The sequence below is a fragment of the Siphateles boraxobius genome, unplaced genomic scaffold (assembly GCF_051911475.1).
Source record: "Siphateles boraxobius isolate OS27281-9 unplaced genomic scaffold, OSU_SipBor_1 5, whole genome shotgun sequence".
Lineage (NCBI taxonomy): Eukaryota > Metazoa > Chordata > Actinopteri > Cypriniformes > Leuciscidae > Siphateles > Siphateles boraxobius.
Genome location: NW_027509141.1, coordinates 11,485,880 through 11,500,690, shown reverse-complemented (window position 1 = coordinate 11,500,690; position 14,811 = coordinate 11,485,880). Strand labels below are relative to the sequence as shown.

The 14,811-nt window shown below is 41.0% G+C and overlaps 1 protein-coding gene across 1 annotated transcript in view; it reads left to right on the top strand.

Annotated features, from left to right (window-relative positions):
- Positions 1 to 14,811, top strand: part of ttll7 (tubulin tyrosine ligase-like family, member 7) — a 172,684-nt gene that overhangs the window by 16,751 nt on the left and 141,122 nt on the right. The window contains exon 2 of the mRNA XM_077202804.1: positions 14,287 to 14,543. Coding sequence (XP_077058919.1) covers positions 14,519 to 14,543 — 25 coding nt within the window. The 5' untranslated portion in view covers positions 14,287 to 14,518. The remainder of the gene's footprint in view (positions 1 to 14,286; positions 14,544 to 14,811) is intronic.

Genomic DNA, 14,811 nt, shown 5'->3' with positions numbered 1-14,811 from the left:
CTCACTTTAAACCAGCATCGAATGTTTGTATTAAATTCCGTTCACGATGTAATGTGGATTTTAGTCCTATAAAGTTGTTGAAATATTATGTACAGGCTTTTATACGGAGCTAATCGCGACACCTGCTTAGCATTTATAATGTAAACATCCTTTATTGATATGAAAAAACACCAAATCACATGAAAATAAAACACAAACCATATACTATCGTAATCGTGTGTTTATTAGCTTCTTGTTAAACGTGTTGAAATGTTTCTTTGGGTTTGTTTTTCACAGAGCTCTGAATGAGGACAGTGCTACAGTACAGCATCATCCAGAAGGGCAGGAATTATGGTCACGTAAAATGATTGACAGCTCTAGGCCGAATGAGCGCTCAATGAGTCATAACTTACGCAAAACCCGGAACAGGAGAGGTAGAGCACGCCCTGAACGCTCTTTCAGCTCTTCAGGTTGCAAAATGATATTCTGTATGACTAAATATTTTGCAAAAGTGAGATTTGGACTAAGAGCCCTAACGGACACTGTCTTGTGCATCTATAGGCTCGTTTCCACCGAGCGGTACGGTGCAGTACAGTATTTACAGTACGCAATTATTTCCCTTTCAATTGTCAGAAGTTGTGAATGCCACCAAGATACCGAACAGTACCGTACCATTTTTTGGGACCCTTCCGTTGGGGTACCTAGCACAGAAGTCTGTTACCTAAAAGGTGGAGCTAGACTCACAGCAGTACGTTGATTGGTTGACACAGAGAATCGGCACTTGCAGTTGAAAAACAATACCATTGCAAAACAATGTTTTTTTTGTCTTGTGACAAACAGCTACATGCCGAGAAGCATGAACAAGATCTGCTGTATGTCCTCCATTGTAGTTTACTGTATAGCTTTCTTCTTTGCGTGATAATTATACTTTCCGGCATACTTACTTACAATAAATACTTTCCGGCATACTTTTGGTGGTGGAAATCAGCCGGATCAGGGTTTACCGTCCTGAATCATACTGTAATGTACTGTACTGTACTGTGGTCAAATATTGAAACTTAAATCTTTCTAATGATACTAAGCTTGTTTACATCAAGTAGAGTGTGATGTTTTAAAGTCTTTTAAAGCACAGTGTGTGTGCACTCTGTCTCCCTCTACAGCTGAGAGAGGTGTTAGCAGGAAGTGATGCAACGTCTCAAAGGAAATAAGGTGTGAGTGGATTGTGGGTGGTGGTGCTGTCAGGGTGATGCATGATAGTATGAGATCACTCAAGCACTCATTCATCATTTACACGCCTGCCTGTCATTGTGTTGCTGTCTTGTGCTGAAACAGATTGACTGTACCTTCATAAATTGCTTGAACGTCTCTTTTAGTTACTGTTCTAATTGCAGTATGACTTCATAATTTGGAAATTGTATTGATAAAGCAGATGCTTTTATGCATATATTTCATTGCAGTGTAATGCATTGAGCTAATTGCAATAACACAATGGTGACAGGGTTTTCTTAGAAGTTTTGCAGTTTATGGGTCATCCCTTTGTGGTGACGACACTTTTGAGTCAGAGCCCAGAGACCTTTTTGAATGAAGCACTGAAGCAAATAAATGGAGAACTTGGGCACATGACGGCTTACATTCCCCTCCATTCTCTGTCAGTAAAGGGAAGTCATTAGAGAGATAAAACAATGTTTGAGATTTATTAATATGTAGAAAATTCTTCAGCATCAAACCTATAGTGATAATTCATTTAAGATTACAAGGGTTTACTTACAGTTGATTTAAGGGTTTGTTGCAACCATTTCCAGAGCCGTAAAATAAAACATTCATAATCAGTCTGGGGTGCGTTTCCCAAAAGCATTGTTAGACAACTTGCAACCGCAAGGTCCGTCATTATCAGCATAGTTCAACGATCAGTGTTTCCTGAGACGTAGGTCCAATGAACATTCGCAAACAGCTTTGAAGTTGTGTAGTTGGAATGAGAGCTCCGACCTGTGGTTAGAAACATAGTTGCATGTCATGTGGACTCAATAAATCCTTATCTTGAGACAAATAGATGACATTCAGTACAATGATTTTTGATTTTGACAAGACATAAAGTGGTGATATCGGAGTTGTTCACTTTTTAATTAGTCTTCTCATTAACGCCATCATTGTCTTCATTCAGGCCGATTCGAGAAGGCACATGGAACCAAGAGGTGGGATTTATCGCACAAACAATCATATGCAATCATAAATAATCACATCATAGCACGATAGAGGCATTCCCTCCTCTCACATGACTTTCTGACATTTATTCTTAATTACCCCCACCAAACCTTTCACTTTTTAATGTTTTGTAATCTTTGTGTTGTTTTATTTTTGAAATATCGGTTATTTTCTCATCAATTTCTTTGAGGAGACACTGCTTCCATTGCCTCCCCAGAGGAAACACCCCTGATCAGATTTAGTCATTGATATTCATTGAGATGCTGAATGAAATATTTCCATTAGAGGTCTGCACTCCCGCGGGAGTCCCGCGGGACCCGCGGGTCCCGACGCAAAACAGTGCGGCGCGGGACAAATTTTTAAAGGTCATTGCGGGAGCGGGCGGGATGATGAGGTGCACTTGCGGGTGCGGGCGAGAGGGATGATACGCTGCACTCCCGCAAATTAAATATGAGTATAAAGTAAAATATATAAATGATTAAAGTAGCGTACATAATTTGTAGTTGTGAGGGAGATTCTGATTGGCAGCAATAAAAACGTTTTAAGCAGCCTACACTTGTGAATGTTGTCGGGTAGGGCGGGGCCTAATCTCACGCACACTTGTTTAGAGACAATTCGTTTCCCGCTGCTCCGAGTTCGAATTCGAAAGCTAGTTCAAGTTCAAAATAGACAGCATGGACGAGGAACAGAGCGCCTCTGTGCTTCAGATAAAGTACTGTTGTGAATATTATGCTGTTCGTAATATGGGACCAATAAATATGTTACCAAGTATTGGTAAGGAATTTTGTGTGCACGCATTTTTTCCCCCAAGACCTTTCGTCAGACAGAAAGTGCGGGCGGGAGCGGGACATTATATCACAGATGCGGGCGGGAGCGGTACTAAAAATGACAAATCTTTGCGGGAGCGGGCGGGAGCGGGACTGAACACTGCGGGAGCGGGCGGGAGCGGGTCTGAAAATTGTGTCCCGCGCAGACCTCTAATTTCCATTACTACATAACTAATTTTCTTGTTTTAGGAAACTTCATAGAATCAAACCAGACCATACAATTAATAAAATTCTACAAATGTGTCTAAAGGACCACCTAAAGTTCTCCCCTATTAACCTATCGATCAATCATTATGCGTTTTTATCTGATTACATGCAGGTTTCCGATTGGAAAAACTTCACAGAATATCTGGTTTGCCTGTCATCAACATGCAGTAACAGATCATACATTTTATACAGATTCTCGATGTAAAACCACTAAACACATCTGTAGTGAGGTAAAATTTGAAACTATATTTGCTTAATCAACAGACAGGATATAGCATATGATCTTTGTAGTAAAAAAAAAAACACCTTCTCAAAATCATTTGAGACGCAAAAAAATACAGTAACTGGTGTAAACATAGTCTCAGGCATTCCCTTGAAATCTTTATTTATAATTTGAATCTGTAAATCAGCCATTTTTTGTTGTTTTGTTCTTTGTTTCATTCTTGATCAGTGATCTTTTTGTATGTCCTTTATCTGTGTGAAATCAGAATGTGCAACTGCGCTTTACAACTTTACCACTAGAAGTCAGTGTTGTGTTATATATTTTGCCACTCGGGTTGCCATAAAGTAATAGTTATGGTTGAGGCATAAAAGTTTGAAAAATTTCATAAAAAAAAAAAAGATATATATATATGTATGTTTTAAGTTGACAAAGATACATAAACAAATGTTCTCTTCCACAAACAGAATATAAACTATTTCTAGTATTGTGCACAAATTTAATTTGCATTTATGTATTTGGTAGATGTTTTTATCCAAAGTAACTTACATTGCATTTAGTTTTATCAGTCCAAAGCACACGTTCCCAAGCATAAAACATAGACATTTTAAGATTGTTTTAAAGATATTGTCATTTTGAAATGTTTTTAATCTGTAAACTATTACCTCTCATCATGTATAAAATAATGGTTCTGTAAAAAAACTAAATATATTTTGAGTTACTTGCAAGGGGTTACATTTGAATGAATGTAAAATTATTGTCATAAGGTATGAGGGAGATTTGTAGCAGGTCACCATCATTGCTTTTTTAGGCTGGGGGATGTAATTTTGTATAACAGTATTTTTGGGGGGCATTTCATTTACATTTAGTCATTTAGCAGGCACTTTATCCAAAGCGACTTACAACTGAGGACTAAAGACAAGTCAAGTCATTGTGAAGAGGCAAAAACAATGCAAGAAGTGCTCAAAATACAAAGTTTAGGCATTGCTCAGAGTAGCATAAGCCAGACAAGGGAGGATTTAAAGGAAAAGGAAATAATGAAAAAAAAAAATATATATATATATATATATATATATATATATATATATTAAGTGCTCACGGAAGAGATGAGTTTTCAGTTGTCTTTTGAATGTTGTCAGGGATTCTGCATTGCGGATGAGGGTGGGGAGATCATTCCACCAGCATGGAACCGTGAATGAGCATGTTCTGGAGAAGAAAAAAATCAACCATCTTTAACAAATGAGATACAGTTGTAATCAAAATTATTCAACCCCCATTGCAAATCAGGTTTATTGGCAAAATGTACAGACTTGCAGCTGTTTGTGTGGTGTTCATAGTTAACCACAAGGTGGCAGTGTAATGCTTAAGTGTTGAAGTGCGACTGAGAAAGAATAAGAAGCAGTGTGTGGAGTTCAGTTGAACATGTGTTGAATAAAAAAACCTCGAAGGAATTACTCTGGTCTTGTGCTTCATACTACAAAACACTACAAATTGGCGACGATGGTTTCTGTGCCTACGCCTGCATCTTTTCTGCCATGCAGTGGAGAGCCTGCGATTCCTTTTGTTACCTGGCGGAAAATGTTCGAAAATTACTTGCTTGCTATTAATGCTACAGGAGACTCATGGCCTGATGCCAGGAAACGTGCTATTCTACTACACAGCTTGGGTACTGAAGGCCAGAGGCTGTTTTACACGTTGCCTAATACTGGAACTATATTTGCAGAGGCAATGACAGCATTGGAGGATCATTTTGTTCCGAAGGTGAATGTTGTGGTCGCTCGACATCGCTTTCGCCAGCGTTCTCAACGCGCTGACGAGACCATTTCACAGTTCCTGTCTGCTTTGCGGGAATTATCTTCATCATGTGCTTATGTTGCTCTGGAGAGTGAAATGTTGCGCGATCAGCTGGTCGAACGATCGTATGCCCCAGCAGTGCGAGACAGACTCCTGCTGGAACCAACACTGACCCTGGACACGGCTATTGTTATTGCGTGTCAGGTGGAACAAGCGCTCTCGAATTCGGACATGCTCACGGCACAAAGTTCAGTTCAGGCCGTGGCTTCTAAACCCTTTCATCGGAAGAAGCGTGCTGAACATTCTAACAGAGCAAACCCTGTGACTGATACTACACGGCGGGTGAGTCGCGCATGTTACCGTTGCGGAGCTACAAATCATCTGGCTAATGCTGCCGATTGCCCAGCCGCTCGAGCCAAATGCCGTACTTGTGGTAAGACCGGACATTTTTCTAAAGTTTGCCGTTCTTCTAAGGATGTTCGGGAAGTGGTCCCTGAAGTGGTCGTTCTTTTGACTGAAACTGTGAATACTTTTACAGACAAACTTTTATGCAATGTTCATGTTACGACGCCAAATGGTGCTTCCGTTGAGACTGAATTAGTCGTGGATACGGGCTCTTCGGTATCAATCCTGCCTGCAGTCGTGTACAAACGACACTTTTCGGATTGTTCTTTTACCGCTCCTAAAGTGAAACTGGTCACGTACTTGAAAGAAGATATTCCTGTGCTAGGATGCTTACATGCGGACGTCTCACTGAATAAAAAGGTAACCACTGCTTGTTTTTACGTTGTGAAAGATGGCTCTGCTTTGATGGGCATGGACTTAATTCGAGCTTTGAACTGTTCTTTTCATTTTGGTACTGTTACTGCGCCTGACGAACTACATGCAGTTGTTGGTGAAACTATTCCTGCTCCAGTTACTTCTGTGGGGAGCGTGAAAGGGTTTGTTCATAAGCCTACAGTTAAACCTGACGGTACTCCAGTTCGACAGAAGCTTCGTCGACTTCCATTCTCTGTGCGACAAGCTGTTTCTGCAGAACTCGACTCGTTATTGCAAAATGGCATAATTGAGAAAATCGATTCTTCCCGTGGATTTCACCTATTGTTGTCACCACGAAGAAAGGAGGTAAAATACGTCTCTGTGTTGATCTGCGTGAGCCAAACAAGGCCCTGATTGTTGACAGCCATCCTCTGCCACATATAGATGAACTTTTGAGTGAACTAAGCGGCTCATCAGTGTTCACTACAATTGATTTAGCGGCTGCTTACCATCAGCTTACCTTACACGAGGACTGCCGGGGCATCACAGCTTTTAATACGCATGATGGTCTCTTCAGGTACTGCCGGGTTCCGTACGGCCTTGCTTCCGCGCCATCGGCGTTTCAGAAGATGATGGAAACTGTCCTGAAAGGCATACATGGGGTAAGGAACTACCTGGATGATATCATAGTGTATGGTGCCACCCAGGAAAGTCACGATACGACGCTGCGCTCAGTCATGCAGCGCTTGTCAGACGCAGGACTTGTCAGACGCAGGACGCAGGGACAAGTGTACGTTCAGCCAGTCATCCTTAAAGTTCCTTGGACACGTTGTTTCCAAACATGGAATTTTCCCAGATGAGGAACACAAGTCTGCGATCATTGATGCTCCTGCGCCGCACGATGTTGCTTCCTTGCGCTCATTTCTGGGACTGATTTCATGGTACAGCAAGTTTTTGCCGAACTTTGCATCTGTTGCTGAGCCGTTGCGTGCGCTACTTAGAGATACGTCAGATATTAAGTTTGCCTGGACTGTGTCTGCTGAACGCAGCTTCAAAGAGCTGAAAGACCTGCTTTCTGGAAGTCAAGTGCTTGCGTTGTTTGACCCGTCCCTTCCCACTATAGTGTCGACTGACGCTTCTGACTATGGCTTGGGTGGGGTTTTGACACAAATACACCCAGACCGTGTTGAAAGGACTGTAGCGTTTGCTTCCAGAACCCTTACTGCAGCCGAAAGGAAATACTCTACGGTCGAGAAGGAGGCGTTGGCTTGTGTCTGGGCCGTAGAAAAGTGGCGGCCGTATCTGTGGGGTCGACACTTTACGCTCAGAACTGATCATTCTGCGCTCACTACACTGTTGGCAACCAAAGGAATTGGCCGGGCCGGTATGCGGGTCGCCCGGTGGTCGGCACGTTTGCTTTGCTACACATATGATGTCATCTACCGACCTGGACGTCTTAATTGTGCTGCAGATTGTCTGTCCAGGCTGCCACTACCGACAGGAAATGATAGTGCTGTGGAACCAGAAATGGTTGCTTTCGTTACTGGGCTGCCTACATTGTCTGCTGAGGATTTCATAGCTGCTTCGGAAGCCTGTCCAGAGTTAACCCAGCTGCGCTTGCGAATCGGGCAGGGCTGGCCGAAAAAATCCTGTGACCTGGATTCTGTTCTGGTCCCCTTCTTTCGTATTCGTGATGAACTGTGTGTGGATGGCGTGCTAGTGAGGAGAGGCGAACATCGTGTTCTTGTTCCTTCTACATTGCGCTGTAAAATGATAAGCCTGGCACATGAGACACACCAAGGAATTGTTCAAACGAAACAGCGGCTGCGTGAATTATTCTGGTGGCCTCAGATGGATGCTCACGTGCAGTCGGCTGTTTCTTCCTGCTTAACATGCCAACTGAATGACAAATCGGCTAAAACAGCACCGGCTCCTCTTCAGCCTGTCAGTCTGCCGTCTGAACCATGGCAGAAACTAGCGATCGATATCGTTGGACCGTTTGAGAGAGGACCTTCTGACTGTCGTTTTGCCATTTGTCTGGTGGACTATCATAGTAAGTGGCCTGAGGTAGCGTTTTCTCCAAATGTCACTGCTGAAGTGGTCACATCATTCCTCCAATCAGTGTTCAGTAGAGAGGGAAATCCCCAGTGTGTGGTGACTGACAACGGGCCTCAATTCACCTCCAGTGTGTTTGCAGCATTCTTAAAGGAGAGAGGAATAAGTCACATGCGTAGTAGCGTGTATTATCCTCAAGGCAATGGCGCTGTGGAGAGGTGGAATAGAGTCCTGAAAGAATGCATCCTTTCTGCGGAACAGATGGGGACACCATGGAAACATGCAGTGACTGAGTTCTTGCAAAGCTACAGAGCTACCCCACACAGTACTACAGCCGTTTCACCTTCTGAGCTTCTTCATCATCGCAAAATGCGTACAAAGCTGAATGTTTTTCCTGTTGGCCCCAAGAGTGACAAATGTGCTCAAGTGAAAGAGACTGTGAGTAACAAACAGCTCAAGAGTAAAAAGTACACTGACAAAAGACGTGGTGCCAAGTACCACACTTTCAAACCAGGAGACCAGGTGAGAGTGAAACAACCTGGGCATGTGAGAAAGGGTGTTTCTCAGTTCTCACCACCCCTGAGCATTGAGCAGCAAATCGGAAAGAGTACCTTTGTGCTGAGTGACAAAAAGAAATGGAATGTTTCTAAATTAACTCGCTTTACAGGTCCTGTTACCACTCAGAATGAGAGCTTGCAACCACCAGTGACATTTAATCTTAGGAAGAGTAGTAGAGTGCGTAGAATGCCAGGAATATGACTTACAGTGAAGTGTACATGGATAAAAAAACATGCATCCTGTGGTGGATATGTTGTGAACAGTTATAGCCTAGTTACGTAAATACATAAAACTGTGCATTAGAATTAGTAAAACAATGTCAATTACATTGGTTAAGTTGTGGTAAAGTTAATAACAGTACACAGTAATGTGATGTGATTTTTGTTACTTTAAACAAACAAAAGGTTTGGTTCTGAACACTAATCTGTGATATGAAGAATCTTTCAAGTAAGAGGGGAATGTGGTGTTCATAGTTAACCACAAGGTGGCAGTGTAATGCTTAAGTGTTGAAGTGCGACTGAGAAAGAATAAGAAGCAGTGTGTGGAGTTCAGTTGAACATGTGTTGAATAAAAAAACCTCGAAGGAATTACTCTGGTCTTGTGCTTCATACTACAAAACACTACAGTTTGCAGTGATCAAAACAAGCAAAAGTAATTGAAATAAGCTCAACTAGGGCCGGGCGATAAAACGATAACGATAATTATCGCGATATATTTTTTCTCGATAAAACGATATCAAGAGGTCGATAAATGTTCGATAATCTTTATGAGCAAAAAGGGGAACGAAACTCGTTTGAACCGCGCGCCACACGGACCATTTATCAGCTCGGTTCAAAGTCCAAACCGCAGGGCAGCGCGAGCTCACTAGAGCAGACGCGTTTACTCTGATCGGTCATAGTGAAGCGCTTCAATTCAGCGAAGAACACAAATGTCCTGTTTAAACCAGTTTAAAGGCAGATGAAACAGCGCTGACTAAGACAAACAGGAGAAACACTGTGCACAACGATACAGTCAGAATCTGAATTGATACTGAATCCATTTACCATGGGTTTACTAACTGCACCATGAAATGTGGGGTATACATATTGAATTGTATTATATTATTAATGTAGACAATGTATTAAATGACTAATGGAATATAATTACAGTATTTAATAATGTATTTAGGCTACAGTTTTTCATACAAATACCATAGAAACCATAAAGTTACATTTTGCCATGATTCTTTAGGCTATGCCTGGTTTTATCTGTGGTTATCATGATATAAATGCATGATACTGGATGACCAATGGTTCATTTTAATAAAACTCAAACAGTCAGAATATTTTGCCAAATAAAAATGCGGTCATTACTTTTTTTAACAGATGTTACTGTTTTTGTTAAAGCTACAGTAGGGAGTTTTGAGAAAATGTTGACTTAGCCTGAAAATTTGAACAGGCACAACTTACAGGTCCAACCCCCTTGCTCTCTGCTGCCCTACAGCCCTCCCTCCACAGCTCCTCCCCCACAGCGGAGCCTGCCGTGAACGCGCAGGCTAGTAAGCAGGACCACCGATGACGGCGGATTATAAACAGTTATGGAACATTCACTAATAGGGACGAAACATCAACAATATGCTTTACATTGACTATGGCCTAACCATACTTTGACTACAAACTTGGTCCTCAAATCATTATGTATTTGGAATACATGTAACTTTATTAGGTTGCACTCTTTCTATAACTTATAGCTACTAAGATAACGTTAAAGGATTAGTTCACTTTAAAAAAAAAAAAACTTTTGCTGATAATTTACTCACTCCCATGTCATCCAAGATGTCCATGTCTTTCTTTCTTCAGTCGAAAAGAAATTAAGTTTTTTAATGATAACATTCCAGGCTTTTTCTCAATATAATGGACTTCAATAGGACACAAACGTTTCGAGGACCAAATGACAGTTTCAGCGCAGCTTCAAAGGGTTTTAAACGATACCAGACGATGAATAAGGGTCTTATCTAGTGAAACAATCGGTCATTTCAAAAATAAATAAAAAACTTTAAGTTTTATAAGCACAAATGCTCGCCTTGCTCTGTTCTGTGATGCACGTTCGTGATCCTGTTCGAACTCGTTCATCCAAATGAACAAATCTTTTTTCGAGTCATTCGTTCTTTCAATGAACGAAATGACTCGAAAAAAGATTCGTTCATTTGGATGAACGAGTTTGAACAGGAGAGTCACGAACGACGGTACGCGCTCGCGCTGTGCAAGAGAGGGGTGATCAGCGCGTACACGAGCGTGATTGACACTGCTAAGACATTCCTCCTGGCACTGATTGGTTGTTTCTGACCGGGAGCGGTGTATTTCTGCAAATGGCAGTAGGACCACAGGGAGGAGCCAGAGGAGCTTGATTTTTTTCACAGATTATCTGTCTCATATTCTACTTACAGGACATAATGAGAGTTTTAACAAATATTTGTTTACAAAAGCTACCTACTGGAGCTTTAATGAACATAAATTTAACATAGTAGTATTAGCTTGAGTTGGGGCGCAGATTTACTGTCAATTAATTTACAGTTACATTTATTCATTTAGCTGACGCTTTTATCCAAAGCGACTTACAATTGCTATATTTCAGAGGTCGCACGCCTCTGGCGCAACTAGGGGTTAAGTGTCTTGCTCAGGGACACATTGGTGTCTCACAGTTGATTCGAACCCGGGTCTCTCACACCACAGGCATGTGTCTTATCCACTGCGCCATCACCACCCCACTGTCAATTCACTGTCAAATATGCATTTCGAGACAAAAAATGTAATATTAATATTGCAGCCTGCACTGCAAACTGTGCAGAAGATACGTGCCATCAAAGTCAGGCAACACAAACCTGTTTCAAGACTTGAAACAATATCCTCCATTAGCACATGCAGAAACTAAGAAATATATTTTTCTATTCAGATATTTATTTTGTTAAGGAAAAATGACAAATGTTTGAATGTTCTACCTGAGATTTGTGAAATGTTCACCTGTTTGGCAAGTGTTTGTAATGATATGTTCTGACAATAAAGAGTAGTTTAAAAACACATCACTCTGGTTTCTACAACTTTCACTTAGGAGCAAAAATCTCCCTTTAAACTTGAAAGAAATAAAGATTTGACATTTATCGCGATAATTATCGATATCGACTGATATAAAAAAAATTATCGTGATATTTTTTTTTGGCTATATCGCCCAGCCCTAAGCTAAACACAACAAATGTTTCAAGTGGTTTCCCCAAATTCAACCGAAAATGCCACTTTTATGACTTCTGCAGTCTCAAAATTATTCACCCCCCTGAATAGAATCCTTCACAACAACACAAAACAGGTGTTGTCTCAAGCAACACCTGATGCAACTAATCAAGGGCTTCATTAGTTGCACCAGTTGTGCTTTAGCTAGAACACGTAATGTATATGAACTGGCTAGGCTTGTTGAGTGTCATGTTTGACTGCATGTTAGAAATATGGCTTAGTCAAAAGAATGGTCCAAAAACTTAAGAGAAGATATCATCGCCCTTCAAAAAGATACAAAAAGATAGCGAAGGCACTAAATGTTCCTAGAGACCCCGTTGTAAGCATAGCTTGCAAGTTCGAAGTTAAAAGGAACAATGGTTACACTACCTGGATGAGGCAGAAAAAGGAAGCTATCTATAGCTGCAACCAGATTTCTGAGAAGGCAGGTTCAGAAAAACCCTTGAGTGGTAAAAGACCTACAGCAAGACTTGGTGGCAACAGGCACTGAGGTTTCAGATTGCACAGTTAGGTGCAAGCTGAACTGATAAGAGAAGTTAAGACTCTTAACTTCTCTTAACATAACTCCAAGACGTACACCACTACTGACCCAAAAGCACAAGAAAGTCAGCTCCAATTTTCATAAAATCATACAAATAAGCCAATGCCACAGAAGTTTTGGGATTCTGTTCTTTGATGCGATGAAACAAAACTGGAATTTTTCAGCCCTATGGATCAGTGTTATGTTTGGAAGAAATAAGAATGAATCGTATGCTGAAAAGAACACTTTGCCTACCAGTTAAGGATAGTGGTGGCTCGGTGATGCTCTGGGGCTGCTTTGCATCCTCTGGCACTGGAAACCTGCAGCGTGTTGAAGGCAAGATGGATTAATTTTTGCATATCAGGAAATCCTAGGAGAAAACATCATGCCGTCACTGAGGAAGCTAAAGCTTGGGCGTCATTGGAACTTCCAACAGGACAATGATCCCAAGCATACCTCAAATTCCAAGGGTTGGTTCCAGAAGAAGTCCTGGAATATTCTACAGTGGTCATCACAGTCACCTGACTTGAAATCCATAGAAAATCTCTGGTTGGATTTAAAGAAGGCCGTTGCCGCACACAAACCCAAGAATATTGCTGAACTAGAGGCCATTGCTCATGAGGGATGGGCTAAGATTCCTCAGAAACGCTGCCAGAAGCTGGTCATTAAAAGTTGCATTTTCAGTTGAATTTGGGGAAACCTTTTGAAAAATTAGTTGTTTAGCTATTTAAATTTTGTCTGATTTGTTCATTGCAAACAGCTGAAAGTCTATCAATTTTGCCAATAAACCTGATTTGCAATGGGGGTTGAATAATTTTGATTACAACTGTATGTTGAATATTGTCAGTATATTTGTGAAAAATATTAATGGATTTCATCATCCCACCCACCTACTAAAATTTAGATTCAGATTAATAATTTTTTAAATGGGACCTATTATGCAAAATTCACTTTTAGATTGTCTCTGAACATAATTATGTGTTTTAATTACACAACCATCCTATTGTGGTAAAAATTCATCCTCTCTATTTGTTATTTTAAGACTGAAACAGTCGCTGCGTCCTAAATACCGTACTGTCTAAGAAGGTACTACATTTGAATTTACTTTGCGACCATTTAAAGAAGTACTCTCTATATAATATGAATATGGGTAGTATGAATGAAATTTGGATGTACTGTACTACATCCGCCACTGTTGTTACTGTCATGTGTGACCTACCAGCTCAGTTGCATCATTTCACTGCCATTCACAAATCCTCTCCAGTGGCCTCATGGGATAGTAGAGTGTCCATCGAAAGTGTCCATCGAATTATCTGGTATTAACTTTTCGCCTACTGTTTTTTGAATACTATGTAATCGGACATACTACTCTTTTGGCTTACTGTTTTTCACTTTATAGTTATTTACTTTATAGTAGGGCAGTATTCGATTTTGGCTGCAGGGAATCAGACAGTTGAACTGATTCATAAATATATGATAAACAATTAATATATCATCCAGATTTAGTCATCATTTGTCATCCTTGTGTCAAAAGAAAGTATTGCTTTGTTGTTGAGTTTGATTTTAGTATAGCATGTTGAGCTGTTAGACGTGTGCTTTGCTGCGTGACAGATTACAGACATGTAAAGCGAACATTAGAATGTTAAACATGGAAAATCTCAAAGGCTGATGATCCAGTGGCGCTAATGTTGCATTTGCTTGACAAGAAGCAGACAGACCCTCATCTGCTGAAGCCCCCGTCAGGCAGCAAGAGCTGATCAGTGAGGTGAAACCTGCTGTCAACGGCGCTGATGGGTTTGAGTGACACAGCAAACGTTTGGCCAGACTGTGCAGTTCCCTTGCTTTTCTTCTTTGTCTGACATTACCAATCTTCTGCTTTCTCTCTCTCTCTCTCTTCCTCAGACACCTTATCTATCTGCCCATCTGTGGTTGAGTGAAAAAGCCTTGACCTCTTTCCTTATAGATCCGGTCTACAACCAACCTTCACCTCGTCCCCTGCCTCATGTTCTAAGTGGACAGATGATATTGCCACCTCCTTAAAACTGTTGTCATAAAGACAGCGAAGAGGAAGTAGATTGGTGCCAAACTGTGCCTTAAAAGTCTCTGAGGCAGCGAGAGATCAGCTGTTGGAGATATGCCCTCACCCCCCAATGATGGAGGTAAGTTTGATACAATTACAACTGTGACCCCAAAAGCTAACCCAGAAAACCAGAGCATACATGCAGACCCTCTATGCCCCAAAGTAAAGTACTTTTAAAAGCTTGAAATTTGAAGGTTTTTAGTTTGAAGGAATTTTAAAGCTTGAAGTTTAAAGGTTTTGAAGGCCATACGGTCTAACAAAAAAAAAAAGATAAAGTTACTCTGGATGGTTTCTAGCTAGAGTGTTGCTATCCAGATGCTAGTACATATCATCGCATTGCTAGCATG